General features: G+C 40.1%; 1 protein-coding gene and 1 long non-coding RNA gene across 4 annotated transcripts in view; one reads left to right on the top strand and one right to left on the bottom strand.

Annotated features, from left to right (window-relative positions):
• The first annotated feature begins 427 nt into the window (after window positions 1-427).
• RNF157 (ring finger protein 157) overlaps window positions 428-19,793 on the top strand; it is a 131,930-nt gene continuing 112,564 nt past the window's right edge. For 2 of the 3 annotated variants that reach the window (XM_072645785.1, XM_072645787.1), the window contains exon 1: window positions 428-794. In XM_072645785.1, the coding sequence (XP_072501886.1) occupies window positions 707-794 (88 nt within the window). In that variant the 5' untranslated portion in view covers window positions 428-706. The remainder of the gene's footprint in view (window positions 795-19,793) is intronic. The other variant, XM_072645786.1, reaches the window with a different exon arrangement.
• On the bottom strand, window positions 8,230-16,003 carry LOC140528188 (uncharacterized). Its single transcript, XR_011975103.1, has 3 exons — window positions 15,861-16,003; window positions 9,170-9,289; window positions 8,230-8,557 (listed from the first exon to the last, which is right to left on the bottom strand). It is a non-coding gene; the product is annotated as an uncharacterized lncRNA (long non-coding RNA).

Below are 19,793 nucleotides of genomic sequence, written 5' to 3'. Positions count from 1 at the left end.
CCCGCTGCCTCCTGGGTGCGCTAGTCCTACCTCCGCCCCGCTTCAATCATGCACCCTCTTGGCTCGGGACCTGAGCATCCCCGGCCCTCCTCCACCTGCTCGGTCCTCCTTCTCCTCCTCCTTCTTCTCCCTTTCCCCCTTTCCTCCCTCCTGTCTTCCTCCTCTGCCCCCTCCTTGCGCTCCAGCCGGTCTACCTCCTCCCCACCCGCAGGAGTCCCCCAGGACCCCCCGGGGCCTCCCCTCCCCGCCCCAGCCCCGGGGTGGATGGGGGGGGGCAGGGACCAAGACTCCCTGCCTGGTGGCACGCGCCGCCGGCTCCCCGGCAGCATCCGCCCTCCCATTGGCTGCTGGGGTCCGGGGGCTCCCTCCCCGGCTCCCCATTGGCTGGAGCCGCCGCGGTCCTCTCCGCGCAAGCAGCCGCTGACATCACGCCGAACCTGGCCGTGGCGGCGGCGCCCCCTTCCTTCCCGCAGCCCCTTGGGCTCGGCTGAGGCCCCTCCGCGGTGCCGGGCGGAGGATGGTGCGGGGCGCCCCGGGGGCTCCCAGCCGCCAGAGCCGCCGCTCCCGGGCACAGCTCGCGGCCACGGGCAGCCGCCCCTGCCGCGCCGGGCTCCGTCTGAGGGGCCGAGGCTGAGGTTGGGCGGGCGGCGCGGGCGCCTGGGCTGGGGGGACCCGGGCCGGGGCCCCGAGCGAGACGCCCGCGGCTATGGGGGCCCTGACCAGCAGGCAGCACGCGGGCGTGGAGGAGGTGGACATCCCGTCCAATTCCGTGTACCGCTACCCGCCCAAGTCCGGTGAGAGCTGGGGGCAGCTGGGGGCCGGGCGGGGGCCGGGGCGGAGCTGGGAGTGACCTCTGCAGGCGGCTGGGGGCAAGGAAGGGCCGGGGTCCTGGGTGGGGGAAGGAACGAGGGCCTGGGCTGTGGAGAGCTGGGCCACCCCGCTGTCAGGCTCTTCCCAAGGCACGGGGAGGGGGCAGAGCCCTTCCAGCGGGGCTCAGGATGCTGAGCCCCCCCGGGAAGAGGTGGGGTCCTGATCAGGGTCCTCTTCTGCCTGTCAGTGTCACTGAATGGTGATGATTTCCAGAAACTGCAGCCGGGTCGGTGCAGTTGGATTTGGTGAATTAACGGCATCGAGGTTGTCAGCCAGCACTGAATGGGACGATAAGCATATGCCTTCCAGTCCCCTCTCTCCCCCTACCTCAGGCCCCTCACCATCCTCTCCTTTCCTTTTTTCTTTGGATGGGTTTAAGTCAGTGCATTCCTCAGGAAGACAGAGGCTACCCAGTGCTGTGCTAGTCTGTGTTACGTACAGGCTCGTCACCGATTACTGAAGGGGCACAGGTTCGGGCTAGTTTTATTCTGAAAAATCTCCGTACCTGCTGAAGGAGAGAGGTAGGACACAATTAGCAAGCCAAAGCATTTTCAAGAGACGATTTGTTAGGAGAAGCAAGGAAAAATCCTAAAAATATTTGCCTTATCCATGGACATCAAAGCCACTATGAGTGGCTTTACCCAGTGTGGTCACCTTTGTAGTAAGGAGGAGGGAGTGGTCGACAAGCATGCAAATTGTACAAATTCAAGTACTGTTTTTGTTCCATGAGACAATTAATCAACTGACATTATTTTAAGTACAGGGGGTAGAGGCCTGAGAGGATCATAGAGATACCCCTGGCTCCCTGAAGAATAGATGGGTAAGACCAATACTTTATATTAGCTCAGGGCCCCCATAATCTTCAAGGGCCAAGACTGCTACTACTATTTTTTTGGCTCAGGACTAGCTAGGACTCTTATTCATAGTCCAAGATGTTCCCCTTTTTGGTTGAATAGAGACATATTGAATTAAAGACATGGGCAAGCCAGTTTCTCAGCAATATGTTCAGTTTCTGCCTGGTGAGGGCAGGGACCAGACAATGAACCTGCATCCCTGTGGAGTGTTTTGGCAAAGCCCTAATCCTTTCTGCCTTTGTGCCAGAGAATCCTTGCAGAGATGAATATTGTTAGCAGAGAGCTGTTTTAGTCAAGGTGGAACTGTAGGTCGATGGCATGCTAACAAACTTCTGTCTAATTACTTCTTTTATAAAGAAGTATGGCTTTTAGAAGATTTAAAGGCACATATTTTTTTTTCTTTAGATAGAACAGCTGGATTTAGTGTGTTGAAACACCTGTGAATTTTTTCAGTTCACTTCTATTGCTAGAAATGATTCGATGAACTTTAAGAGTTGATGCCTCAGGGAAATAGTCACTCATTGAGTTACATATGGAAGGATTATATGTCTGTATAAGGCCTTGAAAGCAGAACATACATGTGAACTGCTGTTGGTATTTTGGGGAGTTAAAGTAGTTTCTGAGTATGTATGTCTTGAACAATATAAATATTAATGTTGGAGTGGTAATATGAAAAAGGATATTTTACCTTTATTGACCAGATTGACTCAGGACAATTAAGAGGTTCAGGGTCAGGAGTGGAATAGAAGGAATTTCTCATAGACATCCTAACATTTAACAATAGGAAGTTTACCTAGCTATAGCAGGGAAAAGATATCCAGCAAGAATATAACATCATTTCATTTCGGTGCAGTGTCACTATTTATGTGTTGGCTATGTAGATGCACTAGTTAGAAGTGTGTGGCAAACCTGAGGGAAGAGCTTATGACTCTTTCTCTGGCTTTTGTACTTAGAGCCCACTAGGAAACTATGTCAGTGACAAGAGCCTTACTCCAATTAAGTACTGAGGACAGTTTCATTACCTTTTAGGGAAAAAGATTTTTACTCCTACCATATCTCACCCCTTAGTGGAAAGATCTTAAAAGTATTCCAGGAGACCTTTCACCACATAAATGATCATAGGACCTTTATTGAAAACTCCGACTTCAGGGATGCAAAGCCTGGGACAGGCAAGGAAATGAAGATGAGGAAAAGAAAAACAAAAGATAGTAGAAAGATTACCAGCAATGTAATGGCCCCTTGAAAGAGTGACATAGTGTGGAATGAGAATGAAGACCAGAAATCCCAAGTTTTAACTTCCTTTCTTTAGGACAGAGTCCTGGATCTGGTACATGTGGTAGGTAATACTAAATTTTTACAACTTACAGTATGGCTTTTGATGGGACAATGGCAAGAGAAGCACCAAGAATATCAGAACTATAGCTTAGATGATATTTTTGGCGCATTCACCTTCCATATCATGGGTAAAGATCATTTGTATTAAGGTAACTAAGAGGTCATTACACTCTTGGACTTAGCCTATTGCAGTGTCAGAGTTAATACCAAAACTCACTGTTATTCTGGGGCCAGGTCCAAAGGAGGCTAGTGGAGTGATTCAGTCTCTGGGTTTGAATGTAATGATAGACTAGTAGACAATAAAATGCAATGAAAGTGACTTTACTAATAAAAAAAGATGTAATTCCTAAGGTTAAAAAGATGGTAATTCAGAGAAAATGGCTATTCCTCTTCTACTCTCCCCCACCATACACATTATGCATTTTCTCTGTGGAAATATCCACACTAGGTCAGAAAGATATTCTTGCAGTACAGTGGGCATTCAACTAAAACTTCTGACACTAAGTACCCATTGGCTGAGCCCTTTATACCTCAGGTGGTAAGTAAGCTGAATGACCTCCCTGCCCCCTTAAAGTATCATTCCAGTCTGAATAAACAGGTGCCTTTCCTACAACCCTCATCTTTACCACCACTCTTCCCTCCCTTTGATGTCTTCCAGCCCACTAGCTAGGACCACTACCTCCCTGGGAATCCAGAGGGGGAAGTTACCAAATCTTTGTTTTTTTAGACCAGGAGTCAGCAAATTATGGTCCATGGGCCAGATGTGGCCCATAGGCTACAGTCTGTTGACCCCTACTTTAGAAATCTCTGTCATACACTTTTATTTTCCCCCTTTGTTGATAAAAAAAATTTACCTCACAACAATTTTACCCCTCAGTCTTCAAAGCCTTTCCTAAGAAGGAGTTGTTCATTTACTACTGGATACTGTATTGGCAGGAAAATGGAAGGGCCTTATTAATTTCAGATTACAGGAAATAAAAGGGTTCAGTGAGCCTGCCTGCTCTGGGGACCTCTCCATTGCCCACTGTGCTTTGGCCATACACTACCTATCCATTTATTCTGGGGCCCGAGAGTTCTGTAGGACTGCTTGCCTCTATGTGTCAGGTTTTGAGTACTGTCCTTCCTGTACCAGGACCTGAGTGCTGCTGTGGGAACTGTCTCTGTTCTCCTGGGCAATGGCCTAGAAATACCCAGGGCCAGGGTCTGCATGCCACAATGGGCACCATTTCTCCTCTGCTGGGCCAACTGTTGCACCCTTATACTGAGGGTGCACTACCAGCTCTCAGTGCCATAGGTTGTTACTGCTCCTGAATGGTCTACCATAATTGTGAGATTAGGAATAAGCTACATAGGATGGCTTAGGCTGCTACAAGAGATTTTAGCCAGCTAGTCCAGGGCTTATACTTCTTTCTTTGTTAGTGGCAATCCTTTCTAGCAGCAGAAGGAGTAAATGAATCAATGAATGAATGAACAAATATCTTTTTCATTATTTAGCTCTTACTAAAGGCTCCAGGACCTATTGATGTCTTTTTTTATATAATTAATTTATTTGTTTTCAACAATCTCTTCTATAAGTTTTAAATTTTCTCCCCCTCCCCAAGAAGGCATGCAATCTTATATGGGTTCTCTATATACATTCTTATTAAACACATTTTCACATTAGTCATGTTGCATAGAAGAATTAAAATGAATGGGAGAAACCATGAGAAAGACAAAAACAAAACAAAATATAACAAAATAGAAAATAGTCTGCTTCATTATAAGTTCTGAATTTACAGTTGTTTCTCTGGATGTGGATGGCATTTTGCATCATGAGTCCTTTGGAAATGTTTTAGGTCCTTGCATTGCTGAGAAGGCTAAGTTTATCAGATGTAATCCTCACACACTATGGCTCTTACTAATATTCTTCTGGTTCTGCTCATTTTACACTCAGCATCAGTTCATATAAATCTTTCTAGGTTTTTCTGTAGTACTCCTGTTCGTCATTTCTTATAGCACAATAGTATTCCATTACATTCATATACCACAACTTGTTCAGCCATTCCCCAATTGATGGGTACCCCCTCGATTTCCAGTTTTTGGCTGCCACAAAAAGAGCTCCTATAAATGTGAGTCCTTTCCCCATTTTTATTATTTCTTTGGGATACAGCCCTAGAAGTGGTATTGTTGGGTCAAAGAGTATGCACATTTTTGCAGCCCTTTGGGTATAGTTCCAAATTGCTCTCCAGAATGGTTAGATCAACCCATGAGCTGTTGATGTCTTAACTAACAGTGCTGCCATGAACACCAGGAATTTCCATCTCAGGATTGCTCACCTATACTCAGAAAGAGACGCAAATCAAATAAGACAGTCAGAAACTCCTCTAGGCCAGCACATATCATCTAGCTGCTTTGTGCAAGCAGTTGTCATTTTTACAAGAGTGGGAAAAGAGCACTGGGACTTACTGAGCAGGGGCCCCTTACCCATTCCTCACTTGACTTCCCAAGGAGAAAAGGAGCTACATTTCACAGGATCTAGAGCAAAGTTGTTTCTGCTTTTAAACTGATGTAGCCACCTCCCCCCCCCCCCCAAATCCTCAGTTAACCAGCTTTGGTGTAGTTAGTACATTTTTCCCTATCCTTAATTTTGAGAAGGTCCTTGAGGTTCAGAGGAGGATTAGGCACTATTTTTTAAGTGTCTCCCCCAGTGCCTTGCACTATAGAATTCCAAAAGAGTTCTCGTGGCACAATTCCCAGTGGCCTCCCAATTACCATACAAAAAGTCCCAAACCACTCATTCATTGAAGTTCTTACACAATCCCCAAACTCTAGTCTTTAGAGAGAGTCCAGGCTTACTACAACATCTGGCTCTGATATCACTGTCACTCTCAAATAAAAATAAAATAGACAAATTCAGCTAACAACAGTTTACAACATGTATCATCTTCAGGGTATGGTTCTTAAAAATTCAGAGCACATTCATGTTTGTCTAGTTGCTGAATGCCTACAGACAGTTTACTCTCTAATTCCCCATTGTCAGTGAGGTAGGCCTCATGGAATATGGCCAGTACATAGAAGTGATGCCTGAACCCATGAAAGCCACAGGGTGCAAGACTTTTGTATAAGGGCCTCAAATTACTTATGGCTCCTCTTTTTCTGAGTCACACTTCTTCCGCTATTGCCAGATGCCTGACTCAGGCCAGTTTGATGATTCAGGTTCAGAGTCAGAATGAAATGAGACACTCACAGACTACCTAGTAGTTAACAAAAGAAAGTTTATTTAGCCATAGCATGGAAAGAATAATCAAAAGATACAGCATCAATTCATTTGGGCATAGCACCCGTGCCTCTACGTTGGCCTTGCTGGGTGCATTGGCCAAAACTGTGTCAGGCTGCTGAGAAATACCTGACTTCTGCTCTAGCTTTTTTACTTAAGCTACCAGTAAGCTATCTATGTCAATATCTGAGGATTTACTTAGTTCCATGGGCAATTGAACCTCAAGAAAAGTTTCAGTACTTTTTAGGGGAAAAGTAGTTTAGCTTATATGGTGGGGACCTTATTGTATGTTTACTTCTACAACATTTGTTGGGTTCTCCCTCTAACTCTCTTAGCCTTTTCAAGTTTACTTAATTGTAGGAGTCATTTGAGGGGAAGGTTGTATAATTAGACAAGTAGCTATAATTATGAACAGAAGTAGACTTATGAAGCTGAATTTCTTGTGTCAAGTAGGCAAAAGTCCTATGTACTCAGAAGAAAAAATGTGTGTATATATTCACATCTATTTTAGGCCTGGTAATTAAACCCATTGCTTATCTTTTGCTGATCAGCATGACTCTACCCTTTTGCCCCCAGCATGACTTTTGACTAGTCTTTACAAAATTTTGGGAAAGTTTCATCTCTTCGTGAACTTCATCACACTCTGTTGCCCATAGTTAGCTGAAACAGATGTTTGTTGAATGAAGGAAATTATATTAATGAATCATGCAGATCTTGGAAAATGGTATAAATCTGTGTCTGTATTCAGGCAAAACTTGGAGGCATTTTGACGTATTGAGGAGTCTGACCTGTAGTCCTCATGATGTCTTCTCATTCTGTACCTGATAGTGGAATGGGTGAACTTTTCTTAAGTTGACTGGAATTTTGGGATTGCAGAAGGCAGAAGAGGGGCATAACATTGCAGGTCTGGAAGATAGTCAGTGCAAAGTCACCAGGGAGATGAGAGATGGAGAGTTCTTTGTGAGAAATAGCAAGAAGCTTAGTGTGACTGGACTATAGAGGGAAGTATATAAAAATACTATAGAAGTAGAAAGGGGCCAATTTGTGAAGTTTAAAATGTCAGACAGAGGAGTTTATATTTGGTCCTATAAGTAATGAGGAGCCACTGGCATTTATTTTGGAGAGTGATGACGTGGTTAGATATGCACTTTAGGAAAATTACTTAGATTGAAGAGGGGGAGGCCCAAGGCAAGGAGATCAACTAGGAGACTGTTGTAGTTGCCTTGGTAACAAGTGATGAGGACTTGAACTGAGTTGTGCCTACATGAATAGGAGACATGCTAGGGAGGTAGAGAGAGAAACAACAATATTTGACAACTGGTTGGACCTATAGCATGAGTGAGACTGAGGTTACAAATATGGGTGACTGGAAGAATGTTAGTACCTTCAACAGTAATAGAGAGAGGTAGGTTTTATGGGAGGGGAGTTTAAGTTTGAGATGGCTACAGAACTTCTACTTCTAAATGTGTAATAGACAGTTGGTGATGTGGATAGAGTGCTGGGCCTGAAGTCAGGAAGATTCATCTTCCAGAGTTCAAATCTGTCCTCAGTCGCTGTGTAGCCCTAGACAAGTCACTTGACACCGTTTGCCTCAGCTTCCTCATCTGTAAAATGGGCTGGAGAAGGAAATATCAAACCACTCCAGTACCTTTGCCAAGAATACCCTAAATAGGGTCATGAAGAGTTGAACCTGACTGAAATGACTGAATGACAGCAAAAACAGTGATGCAGGATTGGCACTTAGGAGAAAGACTAAGGCTCAATGCATAGATCTAGGATTTTTATCTATAAAAATGTAAAAAAAAGAAGTCAGCTTGTGGTAGGGAGAATTTGGCAGTGAAGTAGTTTAAATTAAATTTAAATAGATATATTTAATTACATGTATTTTTAATCTTTATGAAGAAATGCATGAAAATAATTTTTCCAGAAACAGAAGGGTTGGTGGGAGTTAGTTTCTTCAGCATTTCTTGGATAACACAGAAAGAAGATTACAGCATTATTCTATTCTGTTTGGCTGTGGCTTTCTTTATTTTTGACCATGAAACCTTTTGATATTGTTATAGCTAGCTAACTTTGCTTTTTTTTATCATTTAAGTACATTCTGTGGGTCCTCTGTTGCTAAGTGCTTATATGCACTTTAACAAAGGCATGGCTTTGTTGAGGTGGATCCTTTTATTCAGGCATGTTCCACTTTGATAAGAGGTCCAGATGATGAAATATTATCAGATCATGTTATTTCTACCTAGGAAGAATTGGAAAATAGACCACAAGGATAATTAAAATGTGTTTTAATTCTCAGCTTAAAGAAAGGCAGTGTTTTTCTCTCTATACCCTTGAGGCTACTCATCTTTTGTTTGTTAGATGTACTAATTTTATACAAGATTTAAGTGTATAAGACTACAACTTAGTCATATGAAGTACAGATATGGGAAAGCAACTTGTGCTTGCATAGGGGTATGATATTAAAATACAAGGGTGATTGATTACCAGGTAATCATTCTATGGTACATAGAACAGATGTGCTTCTTGCATATTTGGCTTCCAAATGAGATAATTGTCTACTCCATACTCAGTAGTAGTCAACCTGCTCTGAAGCAGGCATGTGTCTCTTATTTTCCTAAAGGGATCAAAACTTCTTCACAGATCTCTGTTGTACCCACTACTGTCACTATTCACACCAGACTAAGCTTTGGTGGCTGCCAAACTTTCTTTGTTTATAATGAGACACAGGACGAGAGACAAACAGAGAGACAGAGACAGAATGTGTGTGTGTGTGTGTGTGTGTGTGTGTGTGTGTGTGTTGAGGAGGACATGAGCAGCAGGTAAACTGCACAATTGAGCACTATTTACTTACTTCTTTCTTCTGTAACTGAGCCAGGAGCAAGATAGGGCCAAGTAGCAAGCGTGGTATTGCATCAGTTTTGAGGACCTCCAACCTCCTTTAGCATCCTGCCAGAGTCCTGGAGGAGTGGGCCTGGGGAGAAAGTGTTTAAAAATCAGACACAACTCTACCCATTAGTGGTTCTTCCTCCTGCAAGGCACAAGATGAAGAATGAATTCTTCTTGTTTTCTCTTTCTTCCCTGAAGCCTCTAAAGCCAAGTTCAAAGAAATGTCACCAAACTAATGAATTCTGGAAAAGCATCTGCTTGAGTCTCCTATCTCCATAGCAACCCTATCTGGGCAGGGAGCCCAAAAAGCTAGAGTTACATTCCTCCCTCTGGTCAGGAATTTTGAAGTCCCTTGTTAAAAACAAATGAGCCAGGGTATACTTGAAATCTGCAATTATACAACATTAGCATAAAAACAAGTATCAGTACTTTAAAATAACAAGGATAATTTTCCTAGTGTCCTAGGTAATCGTTCCATGCTTTACGGAGCAAATGCAACAGATGTGCACTAACAATACATGCAGTATATATCCTTTGACCCAGCAATACTGCTCCTAGGTCTGTACCCCACAAAGAGATCAAAGAAAAAGAAAAAGGACCCATATGTAAAAGATATTTATAGCAGCTCTTTTTGTGGTGGTGAAGATTTGGAAACTGAGGGAATGCCCATTAATTGGAGAATGGCTAGACAAGCTGAAGTATATGGTTGTGATGAAATACTGTTGGTCTGGAAGGAATAACAAAGAGGATGGTTTCAGAAGAAAACCTGTGGAGGCTTAGAAGAGCTGATAGGAAATAAAATAAGCCCAACTGGGAGAACAGTGTATATAGTAACAGCAATATTGGAACAGTGATCAATTATAAAAGACTAAGCTACTGTAATCAGTACAGTGATCCTCAACAATCAAAGGACTCACCTCCAGAGAGAGAACTCTGAATGCATGTTAAAGCATATTTTTTCCTCTTTCTTTGTTTTTCTTGCTTCTCCCCCCTTCCTACAACATGGTGAATGTGGAAATGTATTTTGCACGATTACATATGTAAGATTGTTGTCATTCAGTCATTTTCAGTAGTGGTCAGCTCTTCATGATTCCATTTGGGGTTTTCTGGGCAAAGATCCTGGAGTGATTTGCCATTTCCTTCTTTAGCTCATTTTATAGATGAGGAGTTGAGGCAAACAGTGTTAAGTGACTTGCTCAGGGTCATACAGGTAGGAAGTGCCCGAGGTCAGATTTGAACTCAGGAAGGTAAATCTTCCTGACTCCAGGCCCAGTACTCTCTCCACTGCACCACCTAGCTAACCATGATCTATATATATCATATATATGTATGATGGATGTAATATTTCTTGCCTTCTCAATGGGTGGAGGAGGGGATGAAGGGAGAGAGAATTTGAAACTGAAAAAAAAATAAAAATAAAATACATGCAATAAACATAGCACAATAAAAGCACTGTACAATACTTCAGTGACTAAATATCTGAATTATATGTACAACACATTGCATGCATATCCTTAGATTACATGTGAGTACTCAAGCAAATAATCTTTTTGTTTGTTTGTTTAAACAAAGCAGATGGATTGCATTGGGCCCATGGACTGCAGTTTACTGATCCCTTCTCTATATAGCTAACATTTTAAGCAAGAAAGGAATTACTTTTAGGTTCAGTCATCTCATTCTGTGTGAACTCAGGTTCCCTTCAGTTTGAGATAAGGTTGTTGAGTAAGAGTACGCAATGTCTCCTTTACTAGAAGTTTCACTTTTAGAGCCAGTACCTGTTTCAGATAGTTTTTATATGATTGATAGGTGGTCTCCTTTCCCCAGGCTGCTGAAGTGTTTGTTTTCTCCGGCTGCTCGTTACACTGTCCGACTAACTTTTCTTTACAATAAGTGGTTGCAAGCAATTGTATTTTACAGAATCCCCTCCATTTTCTGAGGCTATTCCGCAAACATTTAGGTTATTCAGTTTATCAGCAACTTTGTACGGTGTAGTTTCCATTGATTTTATAACTTCTCTTTCTCTTGATTTCCATATTTTCTTAACTTTTTCTTTGATGGAGGTCTTGACAGACCAAGACACTTGGGCATCAAACTGGTGTTTGTTTCTATTAGAGCTGTTTTGACCTGAAGTTGTAGGTAGTTGATAAGCTTCTTTCACCTTCCTTCTCAGATGAGAGATGTACTTTGTGCCATCTTCATTCTTAGAAATTCCAGGAAGCATAAATCATCAGGTAAGTGTGACTCTCACCCAAGCATCAGCACCTATGGTGAAAAGCCTGTGGATTCATTCCTGGTTCAGTTAAATACATGTGGTAGACGTGCCACATGTTGACTCCTGTGAGATTTTTGTTCCGGTTTTAGAGTTCCCTATGATTTTATCAGTGTGTGATTGAAACACTCAGGCTGCGGGTCTCCTGTGGATGGTAAGGTATAGTTCTGGACTTCTTGATATCCTTTTAAGATAATATTTCTTTGGATAACTTGTTTTTAAAATCTTTACCTTGGTCAGAATGGATCCTGGCAGGGAATCCATATGCTGAGGCATTCTTCCACAATATTTTAGCAACTGTGGAATATTTCTTGTTCTTCGTTGGGCATATTTTTACATACCTGGTGAAATGTTCATTCAAGACTTATAGGACTTATGTTTACTATCTCCTTCTAAAGATAAAAAGTCAGTACAAAAGATTTACATGAACCAATGCAAAGTGAATTGAGCAGAACCAAGACAATATTGTATAGAGTAATAGTAATACTGCATAATGATCAATTGTGAATAACTTAGCTGTTCTCAGCAATACAATGATCTAACCCTTTTCTGAAGGACTTAGTATGAAAAATGCTATCAGTCTCCAGAGAAAGAATTGATGGAGTCTGGATGCAGATTGAAGTACACTTTTTCTTTACTTTCTTCATTTTTCTTAGCTTTTTTTGTCTGTTTTCTTTCACAGCATGACTTATATGGAAATGTTTTGCATGACCATACATGTATAACCTATGTCAAATTGCTTGCCTTCTCAGTGGGAGAGGAGAAAGGGAAGGAGAGAATTTGGAACTCAAAATCTGAAAAAAAAAGTTAAATTTTTTTCAATGTGTAATTGGCGGAAAATAAAATATTTTTTTAAAAAAAAAGTCAGTGCAGACAAATTCCCAAGGTTTTTTTTTTTATTTTCCAAACATGGAGCACAGTTTATCAGTGTTCTTCTTCATACACATTGCACAAGTTTCACACTTCTTAGTGACATCTGTTGCCATCTTAAGTAAAATCTGTTTCTTACTAGCTGCAAGGTCTTCTCTTGACCCATATGTTTGAAGTCATCATGCCGTGCTTTCATGGCTTATAGAGCATTGTGTGACAGCAACTGCTTTCTCATATTATGCATTGGATCAGTCACAGTTCAATACTAAATTCCATTGGAGAGCTGAAGTTTCTGCTATTGTCTCAACAGTAAGTTGCCTTTTAGTGACTAGAACTAGACTAGCATCACTTTGTTCCTTGGCTTGTATGATTTCTGTTAGTCTGTCATCATCCATCTGTACATACTGCCAATTAGTCACAAATAAATGGAACAAAGAAAGTTGCTTAATGGACATAAGATTCACCTATGCTGTTGCCATACCATCAGGTAGAAAACCCAAGCTCTCAGTTACACTTCCACTTCATTTTAGCCTTGGTCCCTGGATATTACATATAGCTTTTATATGTGCTTTTGGTGTTACTGTAACTTTACTGTTATGTGGCCTTTGAAACTGAGCATTTGCATCCATATTAGTCTTCCTTGGCCCATGGCATATACTGAATTCATAATTGGATAGTGCTGCTACCTATATATGGCATGCAGCATCCAGTTGGTCAGTGGTCTGACTATAAATGAATGGGTTGTTGTTCATCCATACTTGGGGTTTTGTTCTATACACATAGTCCTTGACCTTTTTACTGACAATCTAGTCTAAAGAGCCAGCATTTCTTCATCGAGAACAGATCATGCTAAATTAACTTCATTTCCCATTTTTTTGATAGGATTACTAAACCAGTAGACAAGGGAAAATTATTTATGTAGTTTACCTAGATTTTAACAAAGCTTTTGCTAAAGCATTTCATGTTATTCTTGTGGAAAAGATGGAGAGATATGGACTAGACAGTGATATAATCAGATGGATTTAGAACTGGTTGGATGGCTGAATTAAAAGAGCAGTTGGTACTGCTTCAGTGTTAACATGGCAGAAAGACTTCTTGGAGTGCCCCTGGGGTCTGTGCTTGGCCCTGTGCTGTTGTAACATTTTTATCAACATTTTTGTTTATTCCTCAGATAAAGGCAGAGATGGTATGCTCTTCAGATTTACCAGTGACGTAAAGCTGAGAAGAATAGCTAACACAGTGGATCTGAAAGGAAGAATCCAGTAAGGATCCAAAAGAACCTTAAACCCTAAAGCATTAGGAGATACCTTATCTCAGGAGAGCTCCCAGTGTTCAGTGCAGGTCCTTATCCTTGGAGGTTAGCCTCTAGGTTGGTTTCCACATATTATTTGCTATTAGCATTACTTCATGAGTGTTTAAATGTCCAAATGTTTCAGATAATTCACAGAGCACTTCCAGAGTGACTCATCTGACTTTATACTACTATAAATTAATTACTCAGCAATCCTCCAAGTGTTTCGCATTTCTTTTCAGTATTTAAATAATAGTGTCAGTAGTCTTGTGATCTGCAGCTTCTAATGTTAGGAGGCCTCTATGAGTTTTAATACCTACAATGTAACCACACATTTTAACCACTTCAGCATCCATCTTTTTAAAAATTAAATTATTTTATTTGTTTTCAGTGTTCTACAATCACTTCCACATATCTCAGATTTTTTTTCCCACCCTCCGCTCCTTCCCCACTCCCTCCCTGAGACAAGATACAATTTTATATAGGATGAACCAGCCCTGGACGGAAACAGAACAGGGCAAATTTTCTGGGCCAATCAGGATTGTCATCAGGCCCATGAGTGACTGGTCTGGGTATGATAGGTAAACCAAGTCTCAAAAAGTTAAAACTAAAAGTGGGAGTAGGTGTCACACATGTATCATAGCCATGTGTAGGAAAGTGTCATAATCTGTAAAAGGAATATGAATGGAAGCCCTAGTTCTGTAGAGCACAATAGAAAATCCCTCTTAGAAATCTGTTTCTGTCCAGGATCAGCTCCTGATTTCTTCAAGGACTTCTCTTTGTTAGTTCTAGGGGTCTGTGTAGATACCTTTATCTAGATCATCTGTCAGTATTAATGTATATATTGATATAGATGACAAGTACATAGATATGTGTATAGATTGTGTATATATGGGTGATATATATATGTATACACATGCATATATACATATATCTACACACATAGTATGTTGTGTTTTTCAGCCATGTCCAACTCTTAATGACTCCATTTGGGGTTTTCTGGGCAAAGATACTGGAGTGGCTTGCCATTTCCTTCTTCAGGTTATTTTACAGATGAGGAAACTGAGGCAAATAGGGTTAAGTGACTTGCCTGGCGCCACAGAGTTACTATGTGTCTGAGGACAGATTTGAACTCAGGAAGAGGAGTGTTCCTGACTTCAAGCCTGTTATTCTATCCACTAAGTCACCTAGATGCCGTACATATGTGTGGGGTAGGGGGAGGAGAGAGAGAGAGAGAGAGAGAGAGAGAGAGAGAGAGAGAGAGAGAGAGAGCAGATTTATGATGACAAGATCCCCAGATGGAACAGGGTTACACAGGCTCAAAGGTTGATCACACTCCCTCAGCTTACTACTTTACCTATACTCATTTTTTATTTAATAAACTGGAGAAAATTCCATTCCCATAAGTAGTTACTCATTTTCTCTATATTGAACTCAATAATCTAGGATTAAATATATATTAAATTAATAAATATGCAATTTATTAACAATGAGATCAATAATAGCATAGACAAAAATAATTATTTACAGTGTTTTATCTATGAGGGATCAGGGCCAGAGTCATTTCAAACCATTACTTTGTAAGACAGAAGAAGAGACAGAGATCAAAACTCCTTATTACTTTTGCTTACTTTTTGGTCAGATCTTCCCCTCCCCTCCACCACACACCTATATTGTCTATCCCATTCAGTTAATTCAGGACCACAAAAATCTCTTCACAAGTTAGAGGTTGCAGTAGTTTCATAAAGAAAAATACCTCTTCTTTATCTTTTTCTTTTTCAACTTATCTCCAGTCATGACAGGAAATAATTTCTTCAACTTCTCTTAAGCCTTCTCTTAACACTTTCCAGTCTCATTCTTCATAAATTTCTTTTTATAGTGTTTCTTCATAAAATAAGAGCTAAAACACTTCTTTGAAGAATGAAGTTTTTCCTGATTCTCTTTTTCTTTTTTCATAATTTCTGTCAAATAACCCCTATTAACTCTCTTCTTTTTTCTCAAAAACTGCCAAGTATTAAACATTCTGTTTAGTTCTTAAAGCTATATTACATGTAACTATAACTTTTGTAGGAGATAGCTTTTGAAACAGGTGTTATAAATGCAATTATATCTCTACTAATAGGCTCTCCTCTTTGGGGGGAGGTTGAGATATCCTTATTTTAGATGAAATTAATACATCTCTCTTGCATGTAGGACTTCCAGATGGAATCAGCGTATACTGCTTACCTCTGGCAGTGGGGCTGGGATGTTTTTCATGTCTCCCTAAAAGGATCAAAACCATTTCCCAAATCTCTTCCTGCTGCCGTCATTAATCTCATCAGCCCTGGATTTGGCCACTGCCAGCTTCCCTCCACTTATAAATGAACACAGGACATGCATGATAATGTCATGTGTGTGTGTGTCTGCGTGTCTGCAGACCTGATTATGAGGCAAACAGGATAAATGAACACTGATGCTTTAGCTGCAGCTAGAGGTTTCTCTCCTGTCATTTCCTCTTTCTCTAGCTGAGCAGGAAGCCAGGTAGGGCCAGTAGCAAATATCACATCAGTTCCATGTGTCACCATTCTGCCAGAATCCTGGAAGGAGAGGAAGGAGGAGGAGGAGGAGAAAGGATCCAGCAGCTAGACATCAGATAAGAGACCCTAAAAATGACCCTTCCTTTTCCATGACCAATCAGAAGAATTAACTCTTCTGGCTTCCTCTTCCCAGAAATCATCAAATTCAGAGACATCACCAAACTAGTGAAATATGCTTGAGTTTCTCATCTGCATAGCCAGTAGCCTGGCATGCCAGTGTTACAGACTGGTCTAATTAGGCATGAAAAAGGCTGTAGAAGCTGTTAGAATACTATGACTAAAAATGGATTCTGGAATTCATAATGAATATATACTTACTACACTAAAAATTGACATCAAATGGAGCAATGTTCATTTTTAAAAAAAAAATCCATCTTGTTATTTCATTTCATTTTTGTTTTTAAATATTTGTTTTTCCAATTACATGCAAAACAATTTTTAATATTCATTTTTTGAAATTTAGAGTTCCCAAGTTCTCCTGGTTCTGCTCACTTCACTTTGCATCAGTTCATGTAAGTCTGTCTACATGTTTCTGAAAGCATTCTGCTCATCATTTATTGTAGCACAATAGTATTCCATCACAATTAGGTACCACAACTTGTTCAACCATTTCCCAATTGATGAGCATCCCCTCAATTTGCTACTACAAAAACAACTACTATGAATATTTTTGTACATATTGGTCCTTTTCCTTTTCCAGAGGGTGGCAGGATCTCTTTGGGATACAGACCTATTAGTAGCATTGCTGGGTCAAAGGGTCAAATCCACAGTGTTAAAATACTTTGGGCATAGTTCCACATTGCTTTCCAGAATGGTTGGATCAGTTCTCAACTCCACCAACAGCGCATTAGCATCCCAATTTTCCCACATCCCCTCCAACATTTGTCATTTTCCTTTTCTGTCATATTAGCCAGTCTTATAGGTATCAAGTGATACCTTAGAGTTGTTTTAATTTACATTTTTCTAATCAATAGTGAATTAGAGCATTTTTCCATATGACGATAGATAGGTTTGATTTCTTCATCTGAAAACTGCCTGTTGATATCCTTTGATCATTAATCAGTTGGGGAAAGTCTTGTGTTCTTACAAATTTGACTCTGTTCTCTATATATTGCTATAAAAATTTCCTTCCAGTTTTCTGCTTTCCTTCTAGTCTTAACTCTATTGGTTTTGTGTGTGCAAAAAACTTTAATGTAATCAAAATTATCCATTTTATATCCCATAATGTCCTCTATCCCTTGTTTGGTCATAAATTCTTCCCTTATCTATAGATCTGACAGGTAAACTATTCCATGTCTCCCTAGTTTGCTTATGGTATCACACTTTATGTCTAAATCACATACCCATTTTCACCTTATCTTGGTATATGGTGTGAGATGTTGGTCTCTACCTAGTTTTTGCTAAACTGCTTTCCAGTTTTCCCAGTAGTTTTTGTCAAATAGTGAGTTTTTGTCCCAAAAGCTGGGATCATTGCATTTGTTAAACGCTAATTTACTATAGTCATTCCACCACTCTATCTCTTAGCCAGTACCAAATTTGTTTTGATGATTACTGCTTTGACATACAGTTTGAAGCCAGGCTAAGCCTTTGTTTCCTCATTGCCTATTCTAATTCCTTCAACTTCTTTTTGTGTCTTTTATTGCTATAGCTAGCATTTATATCACTATATTAAATAATAGTACTGATAATGAGCATTCTTGCTTTATCACTGATTTTAATGAGAAGGCATCTAGCTTATCCCTATTACAGAAAATGCTTGCTGATGTCTTTAGATAGATACTATTTATTTTAAGAAAAGCTCAATTTATTCCTATGCTTTCTGGTGTTTTTAATAGGAATGAGTATTGTATTTTGTCAAAAGCTTATTTGTATCTATTGAGATAGTCATATGATTTCTCTTGGTTTTGTTATTGATATATTCAACTATGCTGATGTATTTCTGGTATAAATCCCATCTGGTCATAGTGTATGAGCTTTGTGATACATTACAGTAGCCTTGTTACTATTTTATTTAAAATTTTTACATCAATATTCATGAAGGAAATTGGCCTGTAGTTTTCTTTCTCTGTTTTTGCTCTTCCTGTTTAGGCATCATATTTGTGCCATAAGATGAATTTGGTAGGATGCCTTCTTTTCCTGTCTAAATAGTTTATGTATTATTTGAATTAATTGTTCTTTAAATATTTGGTAGAATTCATTTGTGAAGCCATCTAGTCCTAGAGATTTTTTTCTTAGGGAGCTCATTGATGGCTCATTCAATTTCTTTTTCTAAGATGAGATTATTTAAATATTCAATTACTCTTCTATTAACCTGGACAATTTATATTTTAGTAAATATTCATTCATTTCACTTAGATTGTCAGATTTCTTGGCATATAATACAGCAAAATAGCTCCAAATAATTGCTTTAATTTCCTTTTCACTGGTGGTGAATTTACCCTTCTCGTTTTTGATACTGGTAATGTAGTTTGCTTCTTTCATTTTATTTTTTTTGTTTTTCATTTTAAACACAGTTCATATCACATAGCACAATTCCATCTTTTGATCAGATGATATTTCTTTTAAGGCATTTACAATATAGACCAAAAATGGATTTTTTTTTAACATTAACCAACTGAGACACAAATAGTAACTATGTAATGCTAACTTTATAAGCCCTAATTGTCTCCACACTATTGCTAAGAATTAAAGGACCCTTACTTATTGTTGTTGGTGTAAAGTCCTAAGCCTAATGACTTGACCTCAGATGTTCCGCTACCAACCATCTATAATTTAATAGATCTGATATTAAGCTTACAAACTTTTTGACTATAGGAAATTGCCACTAAGAGTAGGAATATTGCAGGGAAACAATATCTCCCCAATTTCATGTCAGTTCCAGGCAGGAGTAGATAGTCAACTTGCATTCAGTGAGGCTTAGAGTCTGCCAGGTGTCAGTGGGAAAATTGAGTCAGGAGAATCCTACCTCAGCTCTGGCTGAACAGCCGCTCTCCCATCCTTCCCATGAGATCACCTTTTTCAGTTCATACCAGCATCTCACAGGCTTACTGGCATCATGGATTGGAGGCTCAGACCGCCTTTGTTGCTATCCATACCTGGAGTTAGACTCAGAAGTATAGTCACTTAATAGTTCCATAGCATCTTAAAATAGCAAGTTCCAATAACCAGGTTTCAAATATGACTATAATTTCACGTTGGCTAAGGAACATCTTTTGAGGCAAGTCTTAAGTGGCTTACATGCCTTTCTATGCTTGTTCTAGTTCCTGCTTAAATAACAATCCTAAAATCAAATTTACCATTAAAACCTTAAGTTTTCCATCAATGCCAAATTTTACCTGAAATTACCTTCCCCTAGAAAACTTAGACTAAGATTCATTTCCCCAAGCTAAAGATGCCTCTGATTTAGTCTCAGTAATTGATTCAGTCAATTGTTTTGATACTAATTGCTTTTACATCACTTTGTAACATGTCCAATTTTTCTCTCCATCTCTCCCCTCCCCCTACCCCCTAATACCTTGAATTCTGATTACCCTTTCCCTCAATGAGCCCTCCCTTCTATCACACCCCACCCTTCTCTTATCCT

The sequence above is a fragment of the Notamacropus eugenii genome, chromosome 2, assembly GCF_028372415.1.
Source record: "Notamacropus eugenii isolate mMacEug1 chromosome 2, mMacEug1.pri_v2, whole genome shotgun sequence".
In the NCBI taxonomy this organism is placed as follows: Eukaryota; Metazoa; Chordata; class Mammalia; order Diprotodontia; family Macropodidae; genus Notamacropus; species Notamacropus eugenii.
Note: the sequence above shows the minus strand (reverse complement) of the source record. Positions and strands in the feature narration are given on the sequence as shown.